General features: G+C 39.0%; 1 protein-coding gene across 9 annotated transcripts in view; it reads left to right on the top strand.

Annotated features, from left to right (window-relative positions):
* Window positions 1-20,979, top strand: part of JAK2 (Janus kinase 2) — a 101,579-nt gene that overhangs the window by 32,375 nt on the left and 48,225 nt on the right. For 5 of the 9 annotated variants that reach the window (XM_082782673.1, XM_082782674.1, XM_082782679.1 and 2 more), the window contains exons 2-3: window positions 7,566-7,710; window positions 10,732-10,982. In XM_082782673.1, coding sequence (XP_082638799.1) covers window positions 10,763-10,982 — 220 coding nt within the window. In that variant the 5' untranslated portion in view covers window positions 7,566-7,710; window positions 10,732-10,762. The other 4 variants (XM_082782680.1, XM_082782678.1, XM_082782676.1 and 1 more) reach the window with 4 other exon arrangements.

The following is a 20,979-nucleotide window of genomic DNA, read 5'->3' on the forward strand; positions in this document are numbered from 1 at the left end:
GATTGAATGTACTTTGTAGAAAATCTAAATTCATACAATGCAAAATTAAACACTTGTAAATAAAAATAGTGTTTCTAGTTAGTTTAGCTGGTATGTCATTGTAAATCATTTTATTTTGTCTAAAAATTTTAAGGACTTTTTAAAAGTCCTTAAAAAACACTTAGGAGAGAATTCATGTGTGAAATTTGCAACAGGTCTGGTCTATTCATGTATGATTTCTTAACTGAGGCAATTAAAGGAAGCTGAAAAAGCAGGGTAGGCTGAAGATGAAGGTGCGAATCTATTGCTCTTGGCTGTTCTGTGGAGATTGCTGATTCACTCTGACTTAAATGTTATCCTGTTTACATTCTGACAGTTATTCCTGCAAAGGGCTAATTTGGTGAAGCACATGTTTTCAGGTTCTCTTCAGCTGTTGTAAAAGTAAGGGGTAACTTCATTCACCCAGATGTTTTCATATTTTTGACAATGCCATCTCAGATTTACTAGTCTTTCCCTTCCCCCATTTTTCACTGAAAAATATTAGAGAAGACAAGGTCAGGCATGTTTATCAGGCAGCAGCATATTATGCAATGTTCTTGTCCAAGACCACTTTTCCCTCTGCTTTTGTCCAGTTACGAAAACGGGAAGAAGAAAGAAACCGTAGAACACACAGACATGGGAGCAGCAGGAGGGAATGTTTTGTAAACACAATTTTGTGAAGAATGTGTTTGATCTCATTTTCTCTTTTTGTAGACAGAAAAGGTGGCTGGGATTGTGTTGATATTCTCCATGATACTTTACCCCATATGGTAAAGTGTAAAAGTATACTTCTAGTGTCTAGAGGTAGAGGTTCAGAAGTGTGCCAGAGGAGTAGTCTCAGTTATGATACCCTGGTCGTTGAACCTGGAGCCAGCAATTCATCTCGGACAGTATAACAGAGGCATAGCAATACAGTTCTGTGATACAGCTTCTCACTACGCTTAAGGTGACTGCAAACCTCTGTAATCCATCTTTGAGGTCTGATTAACACTTTTTCTTAGACTATTCTGATGCTTGGCCAGAATCAAGATCTTTCTGTACTTTATTCATTTTTTCCCATTTTTTTTAACAGTACTAGATTTGTTGGAAGAGAATAAACAGCTAAAGAAAATTAAGTGGCTTAACTCATGGGAGAGAAGGAAGGTCTTTAAGCTTTGTTTTGACACTTTACATCTTTACTTTTTGTTTCATCCTTTTTCTGCATGCTTCCTACTTGACTGTAAGAGTCTAGCAGTGCTTCTACCCACCACCCCGCATAGTCTTCTGCTCCTCCTTCACAGGAAGAAGTTCTAGCTCCTCAACCCTCATGAATTTCTGCACACCATGTAAACACATATGACAGTTACTTCAGAAGCAGTAGTTTTACTAACCTCTGAGGAGGGAAGTTGCCAAACTGGGGAAGTGAGATAAGAAGACAAGAAAAGGGAGATGACAGAATTCAGAAGGAAAGGCCCAAAGACTTCAACTTTTTAAAATCCAGGTCTTGGGAAAAGCCTTCTGAACCGCAAGCTGGGCAATTTATCCTGATCATCATCAATGGTATCTGGAAAGAGTTAATGACTAGTTTTCCTCACAGAAATGTTTGTCATGAGAAACACTTTATCTTCAGTGAAGGAAGAGGACGTTGTGCTTTCTGTCAGGATATAACTCTGATTGATGAAGCTGTTGTGCTGTGCTATGCCTAGAAGATACCTTTTTTTGTAAACCTGGAGCTCCAGAGCACTCCCGTAGCAGGAGGAGTTAAAGAACATCATCTAGTTTCTGTCGCTCTTCAGAAATACCAAACTACAGCAAGTGGTGGGTCTTGGCTGTTTTGTTTCTTCCGTGGTTAAGCTGTTGAGAGCAGGCATTTCCTTACCTGAGAAATCCCTGCCTGCCACAGGACAGGGACGGGTGTTTGGAGGCTGAGAGAAGAGTGACAGTTTTGAGACCTTTTCCTTCGTGGTATGGCCAGTGTTGTCTGACTGCAGCATGAAATGTGCATGGCTTCTGATAGCATAGTGCTGCTTTCTTGGTTCTTGACAGCATCTGCTGAACTGGCATCTGTTCTGTAACTGTTGATGCTATTCTTTGGCAGCGTGGTGCTGTAGCAACAACTGTTAGTTCGTGTTTTGACAAAATTCTTCTTCAGTTGTGACGCTGGCAGTTGCATTTTGGAGAAGGTTAACTTGCCTTCTTCAAAAGTGTCTTCCAGCATCGCCTCCTCACTGCCTGGTGTGGCCATACCAGGAACCCTGCAGTGTTTGAGAAATCCACGCAGTTTGACAGATGACTTTGCTGCTGCTGTTGTTGTACTTTTTGCTTTTGTTTGCACTTTCAGTGTTTATTTTAACCTGTGAATATAGCTATAACTGTCATCTGTGTGCTCCAGAGCTGGTTGATGGGTTTTTCCCCCTAAACAGTGTTTTTGACAATAACGCCTTTTAATAGAAAAATACTTCTTTCTGTTTCAGTGGTGAGTCAGAGTATTTTTTTCCCACTTTGAAATGTTTTTTTTTTTTTTTTTTCTTTTTTTTTCCTTTATTACTTCCTAATTTCTTGGTAATTCATTAGTATGTGTTTTTACGCAGAAGCTGGTACTTTGACTGTTTGATGTAGGAAAGTGGTTCAACACTTTGTAACCAAAAGCCACCAGGCAGAATGAGACTACCAACTAGCAACCTTCAAAAATACTTTCTACCTTGAGTTAAGTTGTTCCAGGTACACAGGAACATTGGCAATTCCTTTCTTATATATATCTTTTGGAAATAAATTGAAGAATCTATTAAGGAAGCTCTGTACTCTCCTAATTAACCCTTATATTCATGATCTATTAAATAGAGTTCAGTTTTCAGTATAGCTCATGGAACATAAAGTCTTGCACAATGTGGCATAGTTGTGGAAATACCACTTCAGTCTCCAGGTCTGGTAGGCTATGTTTGCAAGAAAAAAAAACCATCACACAATGAGGGCGTTCTGGAAATCTTTTTTTCCTCCACTTCAGTTGCAAGCACATACGTACAGACTGACCTGCTCTATTCTGTCCTAGTTCATGCTGTTGTCAGCTCTTATTGCATCACTTTATAAGAATTTGAGAGAGATGTGTAAGGGAATCATGTGAAATTGATGACATTTTTCACATACCTCATGTGAAAGGTCTGTCTGACCTATTGTGGTTACTGCTCCCACATCTGCTTTGCATGTAAAGCTGTGCAGATAATGGTGACTCTGAATGGACTAAAGATCCTCAGATGCCACTGTCTCAGGAGACAATCTTTGCCAAAACAGTTGGGCAACCATTTGAATTGCTTGGAAATTTTCTGATGAAATAGTCTTTTGCTGAAATTTATCAGCATGGTGAAACTGAAATGTTTTGCAGATACAGACCAACTTTTGCCAGGGTTCTGATGGAACCTAAGCAGAGCTGTTGCCTTTGATTTGATCACTTTTCTGGCAACCCACCTCCTTGGCAGGTTACTGTGATGCCCAGGCTTCTGGGATGTGTTTTTCATTCTGCTATTCATACAGCACCTGTAGGTAGGTTTTATTTATATGAAAACCTAGAGCAAGGGCTTCATTATGTTGTGAAGAACTTAAAAATCCCAGGTTTTATTTCTAATCAGAAGAAAAAGATTAAAATCATCATGCTAGCAGCTTCTGTCTGGCTAGTCCCTGTGTCGTAGAGGCAGATCAGGCCAGGATCATTATTCTTTCCTTGTGCAAAAGTTCATGGACTCTTGCTGAATTGCTGATACAGGCAGTGGTTTGCCAAATGAAAACTGTAAGCAAATGTTATCTTTGCTTCGCTGGGTTTTATAGCATATGTTTTGTTATTGGTATGTTAGAGATGTCATCTTCCCTCTGTATCTGCTTGTTACCAAACGCATTCAGATTCTGATGTATCAAAAATATTTGTGTGATATTAACATACAGCTGATGAAACAGGAAAAAATCCTTTGGAATTGCTTAACTTTTTGCAGTGATTTCTTCTATGAGCAGTTGTTTTCTTTGTGGTAGTGGCTTTACCTTGTAGTGGCTTTAGATCCCCCAAATAAGTAAAGCATATGAGAAAAAGGCGATGATAACTGAAGACGGTCTTTCCCTACAGAATGTTGTTAAATATGTTTTAAGGTAACATTTTATATTTTTGTAAGAGCTATTTTAAAAGTTGCAACACCATTCCTGGGAAAGGAAAGCAGAGTTTTCTTACTCCAGAATATTATACAATTAAAGCAGTAATTAATTTTCTGTGGAAACATAGCATTTGTTGTCTAAGCAATGGTAGAAGTTCTCAGATTTTCTAGGTTGCTGAAGTATTTTTGAAGGTATTGCTGAATACTGTGAGTTTGATAAAGTTAGTGAGAAGATTTTTTTTAACTTTTTTTTTTTCCATGAACACATGTAGTGGAAAGATAGGAATCTGTTGCTGTGATTTTTTTGTGAAATACTAGCTGATGTATGACCATGTTCTGACAGAAGAAAAACTTAAGAATCTTTTGTCAGGCCTTTAAGGACTAATGGTACTTGTGCACATAGTGACAGTTTGAAGATACATTTCAATACCAGTTAAACAATGGTCCTTGAATTTAGTATACTTTTCTGACCACTGTCTGCCTACCCCACTCCCCAAAAAACCTTCAAGAAAGCAAATCACACCAGACGTGCAAGGACTGCTGCATACTGTGTGTTGTATGCACAAGATGAATACTGCTGTTATTGTTTTTAAGATGTTAAAATTTTCATAGTGTAACAGGCCACGCTGGACACATGCCATGAGAAGGTCTACTTGTGTGCACCATTTGTTTTTATGTTCAAACTCAACTGTAAAGATACTCTGAATATAAATATTAAGTATAATTTTTATGTGTAAACCAAACAAGCCGAACAAAGCAATCAGATTTTGGAAACCGACTTTTTGTCTTACTCCAATCTTATTTTCAAAGGTAGAATTTATTTTATATCTTGTAATAAGATCCGCAATACTGATTAGAACTTACTAATGATGTTCTCCCATTAATATATATTAGTATATACTAATAGTATTAGTATGTATTGGTATATACTAATGGGAGATCTGTTACATTTTTTTTGTGACTCTTACCATTACTTGGGAGGGCATTAGTGACTAATGTTTATAGAGTTCTTTCAAATTTCTTGAAAGAAGGATGTGTGTATAAGCAGGTGGAAAGTGTGTTTGTTTTTTTTTGTATTTTAAAGTTTGCACAGGATGTCCTGCTCTACTAGCAATAAACATCTCGAGTTGTTGGGAGGCAACCTATGTCTTGAAGGCCTTAGAAATGTAGTATAATAGAAAATGCTATTATAATCTGTCTCCTTAGTTGCTTGTAAATTGAGTATTCAAGGTGCACAGTGGCACAGGTACAATAAACACTAATTGCGTTCATGGGAGTTCTGAAAGCCTGCTGAGAAGTGACCTCTCAGGCTGTAAGGTTTCTACTGCATATTAAATTCTTTACTGTATTCTTGGCAAGTACTGACAACTGGAAGATGATGGACGAATGTGTTTTGATAGTTTCATTAGATTCTGAAATTTGTTCTGCATTAGGGCATTTAAGTCCTTGCAGCTGCCATAAATGTGGACTGGTATAAACTTAAACAAACTGGAAGAAAAGAGGAAATGAGAGAGGTAGATTGCTGGTGAGATGGTGCACTCTCAGGTTGGCGCGACCAGGAATGTAGGCAACATCCTTTGCAATTCTGCTGCTAAAAGATCAAGTTGTGTCAGACAAGAGTTACTGAGGCAGAAAGTGTGTAAACTGGGTAGTTTTATGAGGCCTTGATGCAGATCTTGTAAATAGGTATGTCTGCAGGCATGTGGGGAAGAAGGGATTGACTCTCATTCTTCTGAGCAAGAGTTCGAGATGTTACGATAAGCCACCATGAGCTTGTTCAGCTTTGACTCCCTAAATTTCAGTGCTTTTTGTCCAGAGCTGTGAGTTGTTCTTTCACAAGCAAGCAGTGATTTTTCTGTTTGTCATATGAAGTAGGAGAGACTTGATATTAGGCTCCTTTATTCAATTGTAGCATTTGAAATGCAAGCGGCAGTGTTACCAAGCTTGCTCAAATGCTGCAACCCTTGTTCTACTGGGCAATGCTGGCTAGAGAGTGGAAGTGGCTTGAGTTTTCAGCTCAACCTGGTTTGTTCCATCACCTCAATTGGCAGCTCTCTCATAGTTAATCACATTGTGCAACTGATCCGAAGTTTGTGGGAAAAGTTCACAGTTAACTACAGTCAGGTAAATCTTGATGTGGTGTTGCTCAGAGTCAAAAGCCAGGCTGGGAGAGATGGACGCAGAGCAGTTATGAACATGGAGCAGTACTTTTAAAACAGAAGCAGTTTAGAATACCCCTAGGTCTGAAGCCTGCTTGAGCAGGTAGTGGTCCTGTGCTTCATTGGAAGCTGGGGCTGTCAGATCAGCATGCAAGAAACACATGCTCAAAAGGTTAGTGAAAGACTGTGCCCAGTCCCCAGACAGCTTCCTCTGGAAAACTCACATTGACTCTACTGGACTTTGGATCAGATCTTAATTGGCTGACTAGACAGCATTTGAAGGAGCATCCCTGGAGGTACATACAAAATGTGCATCTGCCCAGACAAGGCATAACTGCTTATGTCTAAAGCCTGTACTGCAAGGAGAGAAACAGTAACCATTTCCAGAACAGTCTGACTTCGGTGGAGACAGAAGATGAGTTTACTGCTCGCTGAGATGGTTCCATTTCTCAGGGTGTTGATGATACTCGGGAGGCATAGCAAATGGTGCTGAGGAAATGATGTTCATTTCCTTCTCTTTGCTCCTGTCCAGGAAACTTCTGTCTGAAGTCACCAAATCTAAAACTGGAAGAGTTTTCATATTCTGCATTTCTGAATTCTATCCCCTTTGAACTTCCATTGTCATCCGTCTGCCTCCTTTGCCCCCCATTCAGTTTTTAAATCTGTTCTTGCTTCTCTATCTGGCCCTTTTCTATGTTTGTAGGATCTTATGTAGGTCTTATGACCACGGAAATATGCAGAGAGCAGCAGCAGATGTGCCCATGTCCTCCCTTCTTCAAGACACTTGGTGTTAGCTTCCACATGCATTTAAAGGAGAGGCTGTTGTCAGTTTTTAGCTAGAATTGTTTTCACTAAAGGTAGTATTACTACCTGATGTAAACATGCCATGTCATTTTCTTCTTACTTTTCATTTCTCTTCCTTATGTAATGTTGTTATCAGTTTTCTTCAACTGATGCTGTATTTACAGAAAGGGAAAAAACATGATTGCAACAACAACAACAACAAAAAAAAAAAGAATTGTATTTAAGTCAAGTGTCCATGTTGTATCGGAAGTTCTCGACGGGACTGAGGGGACTGAGGAGCAAGGTCTATCAGAACCAAAAATCTGTTTTTGAAAAGATATTGGTGAAGAAGACAGTAAGAATTCAGGCAAACGAGATAGGAGTGGATCACTGTCTGAAACATAACACTGGTGTGAATTCTGAAGTAATGACGTATTATGTATTGCTCACAGCCATTAACCTTTTTTTAATGTTAAGTATGTTTCTATTGCAGATACGTTATGTTCTACCACAGTTTGTGTGCCTGCTTTGTCTGACCACCTGTGGATACCGACAGCAAGTGGGTGACTTGTGATGTTCTCATTTAAAGGGTTTCATCACTCTTATGTTTCATAAGGAGCTTTCTCAAGTGATAAAAGGTAATTAACAGTCAGGGGAGTCATCTGTAGTGAGAGTGCTCTGATTTTGAATCCTCGGAGGTGTATGTTTGAAATGGTATGGCTTCAGATAGTGGCCCTGGAGGTTTCCCTAGAAACCCACAAAACCAAAAAGACATAAACTGAAAGGGAGGGGGGCATTATTTTCAAGAGGAGAGTTTAAATTTAGAAAAATTAGTGGACCCCATAAGTGAAATTGTCTGTGAGAAGAAAAACAGTGATATTCTGAATTGAGCTGTGAATGCTGCATTAATTACATTTTTCCTGGTTGAAGTTAAAAGAACTATATGAATTAGTACAGGCCAGTGTGGCAGCTAAAATAAATGTTCACCTAAATGTTTAGGTGCATTTGAAGGTACAGAGAGAAATAGAGAATTGCATATAAACACATTGCATTGTATTGTAGATAATGGTGATTGTTGTTTGAGTAACATAAGGAATAATTAATCTACTCCTTTAAAAATTCAGATTTGTAATATTATCAAGATTAGAAATATAAATATTGGATCAATTTCATTGTTCCTCAGTTCCAGAATCAGATGTTTTATAGTTAGCAGCTTTGATCTCCCAATTAAGATGTTCATATACCATGAAGATTTTGGTAAACATTTTTTCTATGTGTATAAATAGATGGACAGGCCATTTTTGACTTTCACTGAGTTCTAATTACATGTTGGACATAAATGTTCAGATAGATATGTGTGGACTTTGTGCAATACACAAATACCTCTGTGGGTACTATGAATAATGTACCTACAAATGTCCCACTGTGGGTATATTAAATCTTCTTTGCTGCCACAGGAATGTTGAAATTCTTTACATAAACACAGAAGTTCTTCTTAAATTACAGTATGATAACAAATTTGTTTTGTGTTACTCCAGAAAGTGATACTTGGTTATGTTGTGCAAACAGGTAGATTAATGTATCCCAGTATTTTTACTCTCTAATTTCTGTCTGTGTGGAAATATTTAAAACATGGCCCTTGGTTCTGACAGTTGTGGAAGTTAATGCATTTTTTTTTTTTTTTGCAATGTTTAGTCTTCCTGCTGCACTAAAGCAGTGATCTGTGGATGGAACAAAGAAGGGAGAAAAGTGTGTCCAATTGGAGTCTTGTCTGTTAAGAAATAAAAGCAAAAGCAATTTTGTTAATGGTGAGCTCTTTCACACCACCTGTGAGTGGTGACCATCTGTTTCAATGAGAAGCTCTCTTGAATTTCTTAGAACCATTTTATTTAGACGTATAGGACAAAGGCCAAGAAAACATGTTTTCTATTTTTCAGTGAAGAAAATGATGTTTCAGGGATATTTTACTTTCACCTATTTCATGTGTGCTTTGACATAAAAGACAAAGTTTGAACTTAAAGATGATTAAATTGAAGTGGTGACAGAAATGGATTGCAGGTGAAAAATCTCAAAATACTGTTGTCTCCTGGAAGCTTTGACACTAGTGCAAAAAAGAAAAGAGGAAAATAGGGTAGTCTGTTCCAGTATTTACTCTGAATTTTTTACTGCACGTTGTTGATACTTGATTTCCCGTTCTTAGATAGGATTCAAGAATGTTCCCTTGTGTGTGTGTGTGGGGGGGGGGGGGGGGGTTAAACATAAATATGTAATAACAAGGAATCGTGAGGTTTTTTGAATTGGCATATATGTTTATAAAGATACAAGCTTTATGAAGGAGAGCTAGACACAAGCATGTCTGAGTATTTTCAAATTGGTCACCTTTTCAGTTAGCCCTGCTAAGATTGGGGAGATGATAGCAATATTTACATTGAGTGTCAGAGAAAAGCAATACCAAATGACCAAGATAAAAGTATCTGCCATTTTAGGTGAAGGTTTGAATTCAGCAGATCATTAATATTAGAGTATTTCAGAAAAAAATCTTGGTAATTAGAGAAGGCTTGCACTAGAGATTAAAGGTGTGAAAGATTTATATAAGTGAATGCTAGAACACAAAGATTATTCTCTTCCATATTGCTGACAGAAGTAGTGAGCTATCTTATAAGCATGACAATGTTTCTAGTGAGGTCATGGTTATTTTCTTCAATGAAACATGAATTTCTAGAACTTCACTGAACACTTAGTTCTTACCTCTGTGCAATCTTTGCTACTTGAAAACTGAAGTATTTTCATTTTATGGTGCCTGACTCTGTGGCTGAGGCCTAGTGGATCAGGGCCCAAATAATGTATTTAATGACACTTGCACCTAGAAATTCAGATTTATATTTCTGTGATATACTGGATTTTTGTGTTGCTTCAATCTGGGAATTTAAATGATGTATTGTTCTGTTGATGATGGTGTTGGATTAGCGTTTGTTTTAATTACCGTTAAGATAGCGTAATTTTCTTCTCCTGTATATGTAATTGAATATATTTATCTAGCACATAGTTCATGAAGCTAATCCTTTTTTCCTTTATGATGTTAAGCCTTTTTTCTACTTAGCTATGATCCTTTCCCATAGAACAAGTCATCTTTAACCTACATAAATGTATAATCATACACTCATCCTTTCCTCAGTAATTGTAGTTTTGAGAAAAAAAAAAAATCTCCAAACAGTTCTTTTATGATAAAGCAACATAGTTCAATATAAACAAAAGCTGTTGTAAATTGCACCTTAGGAATGCAACACCCATCTGGCAATAGACTTTTTTAAGTTAACAGTAACATTTTAAAAATCTACTCTTTGTAACTGGTGGCTTGTTTATACTTATTCCACATTTAAAAATATTAAGTTATGAATTTTAGGTGGTAGCTACTTGTTACACAGTTATCATAAAAGTAAGCCTTTATAAACTGACTTATATATAATTTTTCAGAATTAGGGCTATCTAGAAAATCAAAGTGAAGCTCAGTTCTAAGTAAACCTTCTAAACTTGTCTTTTGTCCTCAGCAGTAGGTATCAATGTTTTCCATGTGTCAGAAAGGTACCATCATTAGATAGGCATATGACAAGCAAAACCAAATACAGTTGGTCAAGGAGTACTCTTTATGTTTCTTTTAGGGAAATGCTCTGAGAAGAACGAGAACAAACAATGGCCTGTCTTACAATGACAAATATGGAAGGCACAGCAACTTCTACCGTCCACCAGAATGGTGACATCCTTGGGAATACCAGTGCACCCAAGCAGACAGAACCATTGCTTCAAGTGTACCTTTATCATTCTCCTGGGAAGACAGGAGGAGACTATCTTCAATTTCCAGCTGGAGAATATATTGCAGAAGAGATTTGCACTGTTGCCTGTAAAGCCTGTGGTAAGTATATACACAATAATTTTCCTAATGAGAAACTGAAATTCAACTTGATGCAAGAGCATTTTTAATAATCCAGAGCTCATCAAAATGGTGGTGTTTTGATTGAAATGCTAATCCCTCTGATGTTTGAGAAGTAATCAATATCAGAAGTAATTAGCACAAGGCTGTGAAAGTCTTGCTGTTGGAAGGGTTGTGAAGCAGAGGTTATCAGGTTATCATCAGGTCACTGCCATCTTTTTTTTTTTTTTTTTTTTCCAAATAATTTGAAGGTATATTATCCTTTACCTAAAAGTTTTCTCTGAGCTGAGATATTGCTTGGATAGTTAAATCACAGTGGGAGTTGGAAATCTATCGAATTACATTCTGATGCAACCCTGCAAAAGAGGTCAATTCTGACAGTTAAGTATAATTTGCTATAAATGCTTGAATCGCTTTTTAGATGAAAACTGTTCCATTAGTATAACATGGCTCCTTGTGATTTTTTCCTAATTGTTTATGAAATGAAGTACATATAACAGCAATAAACTTGAAAAATAAATAAAAATTCTATATATAGTTAATACCTTTACCACGAACAGATGCTAAGACCTGTAGTAAGATAATTCAAACATGCATTTGGTACAGGCATTTATCTTTCATTACAAAAGTAGGTTAAATCTGTGAATTTGGGCAATTTGGGAAGAAGAAAATAAATCTCAAAAAAGTCCAGATATTAAAGCAATTCTTTGTCATCCACATGTGCGCACACATACACATGCACACAGAGTCATCTTTTATGGGCTCTCAGTGGTATGAGGCTGGATTTGTCTTTTAGCTTCACAAGTGCTGTGTTGCAGGTGTAAGTGAATTTAAAAGAAAGGATCTTAATTTCAAATATTTCATTTCCAGTGAGTCACAAGCTGCTGTCTCTGTACATTTTGTTGTCTCTTAGTGTCTTATACTTTGGTGGTTTTGTCTTTTGATTGCTGTACTGTATTTAAGCATGTTTTTACTGTTTTTTTTTTTTTTTGTGTGTGTGTGTGTTTTTGGTTTTTTTTGTGTGTTATTTTTTGTTTTTTGGCAGGGGTCTGATTGTTTTTCCTGTGCTGTTGAATGTCTTGTACTGCCTGAGTTGTGTGCTGTGAGTGGGTGATTTGTTTGCATGTGGTAGTTTTCATAAAGCTTCTTCTGGATTTAAGCCCCACTGCTCCTTAGAATTGTTTAGACGTGATGGAGTCGGACTAAGATCTGAGGATCTGAGTCTGTAGTGTTGTTGTTCTTGTGATATCTTTATAAGCCCAAGAGATTTATGCAGATAGGCATGTTTTAGTGATTTTGGCAAAAGCACTGCCTGGGATTCATTTTGGGACAGCCATGATGAGGTAGTATGGCATTTAAAGATTTGCAAAGTTTTAGTTGCAGTGTGAGATTCTGCTGCTTTAATGACAGATAGACCTGAGAGTGTTCTGGAAATTGAAGCATCTTTTTGATGGTATCTTGGATCAGTATCTTCCAGGTATCTTTCAGTGTCTCCCCAGGCTGCTATAGTATCTTTCCTCCACTAAAAGAAAAATAAATAAATAAATAAATAAATAAATAAATAAATAAATAGTCTTCCCCACTTTGGAAAACATGCCCTCAGACTTCCCTATTGTTGTTGAGTTCTGCAGTAAGAATACATTGCTTAGCATTGATGACGATGTTTTTTGGGCTTCAGTTTTACCTCTGTTGCATGTCAGACCCTCAGGTACAACATCTAAAAGTGTGTAAAGCTGGTGCTGCATGTGTGTGCATGTGAAGGTTCTTCGCTTTCGGAGTGTTAGGATGGAATTGATTTTACATTAGGTAGGTAAATATTTTTGTGAAAATAAATACTGGTGTAGTGATGAGGCATTGCTGAGGGAGTGAACTGGAGAACAATTTTACTAGATACTTGTGAGAAAAAATGCTTCTTTAGCTTTGATCTTCATGTGCTAACTTGCCAGAATATTAAATCAATGGGGTCTTTTATCTGTCAAACTTAGTATCTTCAAAATACCATGGTCTTGAAGGAATATACTGCATCAACTTCCATGACATTAGGTACCTTGCTTCCTGTGCTTCCTGTACTGTGATGGTGTGGTTTTGTTTTTTGTTGTTTGTTTTGTGTTTATTTATTTATTTATTTATTTATTTTTTGTGTGTGTGTTTTTTTTGTTTTTGTCTTGGGAGAATAAAAAGACATCACAAATCTTTCTATCTTTCCTGATGAATGAGTTAATTAAAACTCTCACCTTCCAGAAAAGCTCCCAGCCTAGTCTGAATTCACTGGAATAGTAATTACCTTGGTAGTTTGACTAGCTGTTTCTACTGTTATTGCTCGTCTGCCCACTTTTTTTTCTTCGCTTTTCTCAGGTTTGAATTTGCCTTGCTTAATTGTCAGATGTTTGTTCTAGTTGTGTTTTTCTCAGCCTTTCCCTGTCACCAATATCTGTAGCATGAGGTACTTACATTACCACCATCAGATTACCTTTAGATCTTCTTTTTGCTAAAGTTTTTTGATAGATTTCCTTAACTTGAACGTATTAACTGTTTTCATTTTTGTCTGTCTTCCACACCATCTCCAATTTCCCAATAAAATGTTCAGACCAGGCCATATGCAATATTTTTCTCACTCATATCACAAACATAGAGACATAAAAACTAATTCCTGTTAATTCAGGAAGATTTCTCAGACCTCATCAATGTGTCTGAAAGCTTCTAGCATTTTGGGGTACTTGCTCCTGTTTTGTATGAATGGTTCCTAGCTCCTAAATGTATCCTTTTGTAGTTGACTCTTAAAAATTATCTTGTATGAGTAGTATTCCTTACTAAGCAGTTCTTAACTTTTTATCTATTGGTCCATTATTCTTCAACAGAGTTTGTAAACTGCATTGGTAATGCTTTTGTACTCATTTCTACAAATGAAAATGTTTTATCGTGTTGAGGCTTTATCCTTGTAGAGCTGAGGTCCAGAAAGTCTTCTGAAGAGTGGTTTCTGCCTGGCTGCTACTATGGCATTATTGCATAACCTGTTTCTCAGAGGAATTTGTAACTTCATTTCCTTCTGAGTTGCTGGAAAAGGATGGCTGTAGGTTTTTGTTCTCTTTCATAATAGTCATTAGTACTTAAATCACAACCTTCCACTTCTTATTATTTTCTCTTTTTTCTTGGAGCTTTTATGCTTGTGAGGCAAAACACGTAGGTCTGCAAAGCACATGCACTCCAATAGTGCTTATGTTGACAAGACTTTTCTTTCAGGAATTTTCTGTGAATCAGTATACTTCATAATAAAGAGAGTGGTTTAGGTAGGTAGTAGGAATGTTTGAAATACAATAAACTTGGTAAATGTTAATGAACTTTCTCCGTGATTTGAGCAATTGCTAGATCTCTTGATAGCTGAGCTGGTTACATCAAAGTATGGCTGTTACTTGTGACAAGCAAGATTGGATCTAGGCAAACACAGCAGTCAGAGGGACAGCCTCATTATGTACCTTTTACACAGTTCAAACAATTGAAGGTTTTCCAATCTATGCTAACTTGGCTTTAGATCTGTTGTATGTGGCATGTATTGGCTATATAAATATTAGTCTGCATAAATATTGTTCTATAGTTGCTTGCCAGTTTAAGCCATGCATGTAGAAGCTAAGTCTTTCCTCACTGTATTTGGAAAGAACTTCTAATTCGGGGAAAAATATAATAAATAAGGTACTTCTCAGAGGTTGTTCAGATTTTTACATGAAAAAACGTCAGAATATGAAACTGAGAATTAAGTTTTCTAACCAGAAATGCAAGAATAATTAAGTGTCTTGAACTTAAGCGTGAATTGATTAGTCATTTTCAGGGATCATCGGTACCAGCATGTTTGTTGTCTGCCATGTTGAAGAGCTATAAATGTCACCCCAAAAACAAGCCTTAGACCTCAGCCTGAGAAAAAAAATATTAGAGGAAGCAGCTGACTGTGGAAATAAAATAAGACGGTGTTGTGGTTTAACCCTGCAGGCCGCTAAACACCACACAGCTGCTCGCTCACCCTCCCCAGGTGGGATGGGGAAGAGAATTGGAGATGTAAAAGTGTGAGAACTCCTGGGTTGAGATACAGAGAGTTGACTAGGCAAAACAAAAGCTGCACATGCAAGCAAAGCAAAACAATGAATTCATTTGGTACTTCCCATCAGCAGGCAGGTGTCCAACCACTGACAGGAAAGACAGGCTCATCATGTGTAAGACAGACACCTTCTTTCTCGTGTAAGACAGACACTCTTGGGAAGACAGACACCATCACTCCCATCCCCCGCCCCTTCTTCTTTCTTTATCCTGGCTTCAGCACAATGGTATAGACTAACCCTGTGGTCAGCAGGGGCCAGCTGTCCTGGCTGTGTCCCTTCCAGCTCCTGCTGCACCTCCAGCCTCCTCACAGGCCCGGCAGCATGAAAAGCAGGAAAGACTCTGTGTAAGCATTGTCTGTGACAACTAGAATATCGGTGTGTTATCACCACTACTTTCTTAAAAATCCAACACATAGTGTTGTGTGAGCCTTTATGAAAAAAATCAATTATGTCTCAGCCCAAACTGTGATAGACAGAGAAATTGTTCCAGAGGTTATAGCATTGCTGTATTAGATTCATTTTCTAGATTCAGTATCCGAGACTTGTTTTCATAAGTCATGTTTTATACCCTTCCACTTTCTCCTTTCCTCCAAATCAATCTAAAATGAAATTACTTTTAATTTGTTTTAGTGTATTTGTGTGGGAATAGAAATGTTGTTTTTGCAGAGTTACATTGTTTAGAAGGAGGGAATGTGGTACTGAGATATGCTTACAGTGATAAGAAAGTTTAGCAGGCGACCTTGTAAAATGCAGACAATCAGACTCCTTAGGACAATTAGGTGAAAATCACGGTGTCAAGTCAAGTCAGATAAGTAAAGAAACATTACCACTTCAAGCAGTAAAAATGTCAAAAGAAATTTGAAATTTAACAGGCCGGCAACTGAAGGCCATGCATTGTTTGTGAAGCATCAGATAGATTGTGAATCTGGATTACCCACTCAGTGGGGAAACAGGGGAGGGTCCTGCCATCAAAAGGTATATAAACTGTGTTTTGGAACTAGTAGATGCGCTCTCTCCTGCTTGTGGGGCGCCTGCCATTGCAATCGCGAACAAATTACTACTTCACTGAGATCCTCGCCTGAGCCTAAGTTATTGGCTACGGAGTGTTTCTCACAATTTGGGGGCTCGTCCGGGATCCAGTCACCTACTGGGGAGCCCCACCGCCGCAGCAGCAGGAAGGCATGCCCCGCTGATTTCAGCGGTCCTGTGCATCGACGGTGGCGGTTCTGCGGAAAGCTGACAGAGGGCCCGAGACTGGTTAAAGAGGCAGGATCCGTGAAGTAGTGGGGAAAGGAAGAAGGTAGGCACTCCGGGTTTTTAAGAATCGATCCGGTAACTCTGTGCACAGACCAAGGTAAGAAATATTAAGTATTGCCTTGGGGGTCGGGTGATCTGGTGTATGGTAAACCCTTGCACGGGGAAGTGCTGGCACTACACCAGGGGAATCTGGTGTACGGTAATCCTTGTACGGGGAAGTGCTTGGAAGTACACCAGGGAATCTGGTAAACTCAGGTGTGCGGTAACGCTGGCACGGGGAAGTGCTTGGCGGTACACCCCCATTTTTCAGTACGTTGGTGTGTGGTACACTGCAGAAGGGAAATTTCTGTAGCACATACTGGCGAGGGTTAGGAAAAATGGGAAAATATGAGTTCCAGGGGACAGGGAGATATCCCTGGGGGAGTGCCTACTAATAGTTCTTCCTGAAAAATGATAAGAAATTGGAAACATAATCCCAAAATTAGAGGGATTGTAAAAGAAAAGTAATTAAAAAAAAAAAAAAAAAAAAAACACAGGTTAAACATTGTGTATCAGTCTGGACAAAAGAATCAATTAAGGAAACAGCAGTATTTTGGCCAAAATACGGGTCTGATGAAAATTCAGGCTTTAAATTTATGTGTAAACAATAAGATTCCTTTTTCAGAGAAGGAGCCAAGTTATGCTCCCTATAATCTTAATATTGAACTGGTGGCAGCAGCAGTCACTCCGGGAAGGGAGACAGGGACTGTAATTAACACTGTCCCTAAAGAAGGATTGTACTCTAGGCTCTGGCAAGAATTAGAACAAGGTAGAAGATATGTTGAGAATTTTGCCTTCCCTGATACTAACAGTACTAACACTAACTGTGTATCCTCTTAGGTGAACTACCCCCTCCTCCTTACCAGCAGAGAGGTTAGGACTTTTTAAGAAGGAGAGGAAGTCTTTATTCAAGGACCCCAACAGCCTAGCTGAACAATTAGACCAGTTCCTACGACCTGATTTATACTCCTGGGGGAGGGAATTATGTCTATAAGTATGTTGTTTACAGGTAAAGAAATGGGAATGATCAGGAGGAGAGCTGCTATACAAGAATGGGAAAGAGCTCATCCTCCAGGACCAGGGGTAATACCGGCAGGGCAGAAATACCCACTTGCCAATCCTGGCTGGAATAATAATAGTGTGCAACACAGAAATTATATGAGAGACTTAGTGTCAGAATGAGAAAGTACTTGGGGATGAGACCTGAGGACCCAGTATCCCAAGGGCTCTTGAAAGTTCATTGTGTGATTAAAGCCTGGCAAAATACGCAGAAAATGCTTCAGAAGGTGGGGGGAATGTAGTGAACAGTCACTGGGGGACCCTCCTGCGGGAGGCCCTGGAGGGGTGCGTCTGGAGGGGAGATAAGAAGGGAAAAAAAAAAAAAAAAAAAAATATCGAAACTAATGGTATTGACAGTGCAGCGGGTAGTGAGGCAGAGGGTTGGAGAAAGATGAAGAAAATCTTCAGGGGGAGTCAGGGCCAGGATGGAAAGGAGAGGAAGAGAGATGAAGGAATGGCAGGCAAAGAAGGCTGCCTGTGTTGTGGCCCGAGTCCTAGCAGAGACAGGCTTTGATAAAATGTTTTAAGTGTGGCCTTTAAGTGTGGCCAGGCTGGCCACTTCGAATGGGAATATCTGGAGTGGAAGAAGGAGGAAAGAAGGAATATGGGATGAAATATGCTATATTGATATGTTGTTTCAGTATCTTGGAGGGAAAAGGTATGGAATTAAGTTGGACCCTGACTGAGCCTTTGGTGCTGGTATTAGAAAAGTACAGGCTGGAAAAAGATAAAGGAAGTGTTAAAAGAGTTGCTGAAGGTGTTAAAGGTGTGGCATGTAATATTTAACAGAGCTGTTTGAAGTTGAATGAGCAGGGAAAGAGGATGTAGGCATTATCTAAGTAACAGTCTAGAAGTTATGGTATATTTGCATATTTGCTGTGGTGTTTGGTCAGTTTCCCAAGCATCGGGGAGGGGGGAACAGCCTGCTCCACCAGGGGCCTCTCCAGCGGCCGCAGGGGAGTTTCGGCTCCAGCGCCTGGAGCGCCTCCTCCCCCTCCTTCTGCACTGACTTTGGTGTCTGCGGGGGGGTTTCTCGCTCTCTCAACTGCTGTTGAGAAGCAGGTTTTTGTTTGTTTCTTTGTTTGTTTGTTTTCGTGGATGTGCTCTCACAGAGGCACGGACTGTATTGCTCATGGCTTGGCTCTGGGCAGCAGTGGGCCCCTTTGGGGCCAAATGAAATTGTCCCTTTTCTGCCACGGGGAGGCTTCCGGGTTTTTTTCTCATGGGGGCTGCCACTGCAGTTTCCCACCCCCCTACTCACAGCCCCCGAACCTTGCCATCAAACCCAATACACTGGGGAACAGCTAGGTCATTACTGACCTGTAAAGTATCAGGGATTAAATTAACTAATGAAACCCTAAAAAGTGGGGCTGGGATAACAGTGCCACTTTGGGGGGGATACCAAGCTGAGACTAGGGGATAAAATGATCACTGGGTAATTATTGTATGTACCCAAGGCAAGGACTAATCTGTTGGGAAGGGATTTGATGATTAAATTGGGCATTCAAATAGTAAATTGTTAGACTGGAATAACAGTGTTATTAATGGAGTGCTCTCTGGCCCTGAGAGCAAACATACATGTATATTCACCTCTGACTGGAAAGACCCTTAAATGGGGGCGGAAGCAACAATATAGGTGGACAATTTTACCTCAGGGGTTTACAGGGCCACCTATCTATTTGGGTCAGTTTAAATAACAAAAGATTTTGGAGCAATTACAACCTCCCAAGGAGGTATTAATGTTAACAAATATGTGGATCGTTTTCTATTGTCAGGACAGGAGAAAAGAGTTGTGAAGAAAGCTACTAACAAGCTATTCAACTTTCTGGGAAAGCAGGGCTTGGGAGTATTAATAAATAAATAAATAAATAAATTACAATATGGAGAAAGAGAAGTCAGGTATTTAAGGCATCTAATGTCTGAAGGAAAACAGAATAAATGCAGAGAGGATTCAGGGAATTGTTGAAAATTAAGAAAGAACTAAAAAGTTTTAAAAGAAAGATTTTTTTAAGGAATCAGGAGCCATGAAGTCTGAAGGAAAATCGATACTCCCTGATGGGAGAGAAATGCTGAATAAAGTGATAATGAGGCAAATATTAACTGTTTTACATCAGAAGAGTCATTAGGAGGTGCAAGCAATGTGTGATGTTGTGCTAAGAAAGTATGTCTGTGTAGGAATATACACTTTAGGGAAGCACATATGTAGAGGATGTACCATATGTCAAAAGGTAAATAAAAAGGTGTTCTGTAACCCATCTAGAGGGGGACGGGAGCCAGGGGTTTGACCTTTCCAAAGTATACAGGTAAACTTTACTGAGTTACTTGTTTGTCCTAATTGACCACGTGACTAGATGGGTGTAAGCTTTACTGCAAGGGTTAAAGCAGGCCTTAGAGATTGAGTGGGATTTTCACAGCCCCTGGCACCCCTCCTCTTCTGGGAAGGTGGAGCGAATGAATCAGACATTAAAGAAGCAATTAACTAAACTAGTGTTAGAAACCCAACTTCCTTTGGTAAAATGCTTACTCTTACAGGTTTAAACAGCACCAAGAAAGGATATAGGAATTTCACCATATGAGATGCTGTTCAGATTGCCCTATCTGGGCAGAAGGGATGAGATACCACAATTCAAAATAAGAGAGTTTCCTTAAGAACTGTATTCTGGGGTTGTCTTCTTCTTTGTCATCTCTCAGGACCTGTGGGTTGTTGGCTCAAACCCCACCTTTGGAATTCCCCATTCACCACCATCATCCAGGAAACTGGGTCCTGATTCGGACCTGGAAAGAGTCAACTCCGGCCTGAATGGGAAGGACAATTACTGACCACTGAAACAGCCGTAAGAACTGCGGAAAAAGGTTGGACTCACTATACTCGAGTGAAGGCATCCATCGACGCTAAGTACCTGGGAAGCTGTTCCTACAAAAGACTTGTTGGAAGTTGAAATTGAAGAGAAAAATCTCGTAGTGGACTCTGAGCAGGATAAGAGCTTACAATTGTAAACTAACCTTTTATTTTCACAGGTAACTAACGAGTGTGACTTGTGATTGAGAGAAAGGACAGACCTATAGCGAATTGCAGTGCTCCCAAGGGGGGGTTGTTATAGTAGTAGTGTACATCTTATTTTTGTATCGATAATTATTTGGAAACCTAAGGTTTAAAAGTAATGACGGGAAAATTGATTATTAATTTTGTTTTTAGTGATTCTAGGCCTCAGAGAAGGCCTCGGTCAATTGGTAACTTGGAAAAGGCATGACCAGATAATAGCAAAAACGGGATACCCCATCAAAATATGGGTGACTGTGACAGAGGGTTATGTACCACAAGCCGTCACGTTTGATGCTTGTGAGGTGTTAGCTTGTGGAGATTTAAATGCCCAATGACAATTGAGCAGAAAGAACAAATAACTGGCAGAGACACAACAGCCAGATTGAGAATAGCTGTATGGAAACAATCCTCTATTGCCAACAGAGAAAGGGAAAAACTCAAGGAGAAAACAGGAGAGTAAACAGGAGGCCCTCTGAAATGTGGCAGTTCAAAC

The sequence above is a fragment of the Aythya marila genome, assembly GCF_965140915.1.
Source record: "Aythya marila genome assembly, chromosome: Z".
In the NCBI taxonomy this organism is placed as follows: domain Eukaryota; kingdom Metazoa; phylum Chordata; class Aves; order Anseriformes; family Anatidae; genus Aythya; species Aythya marila.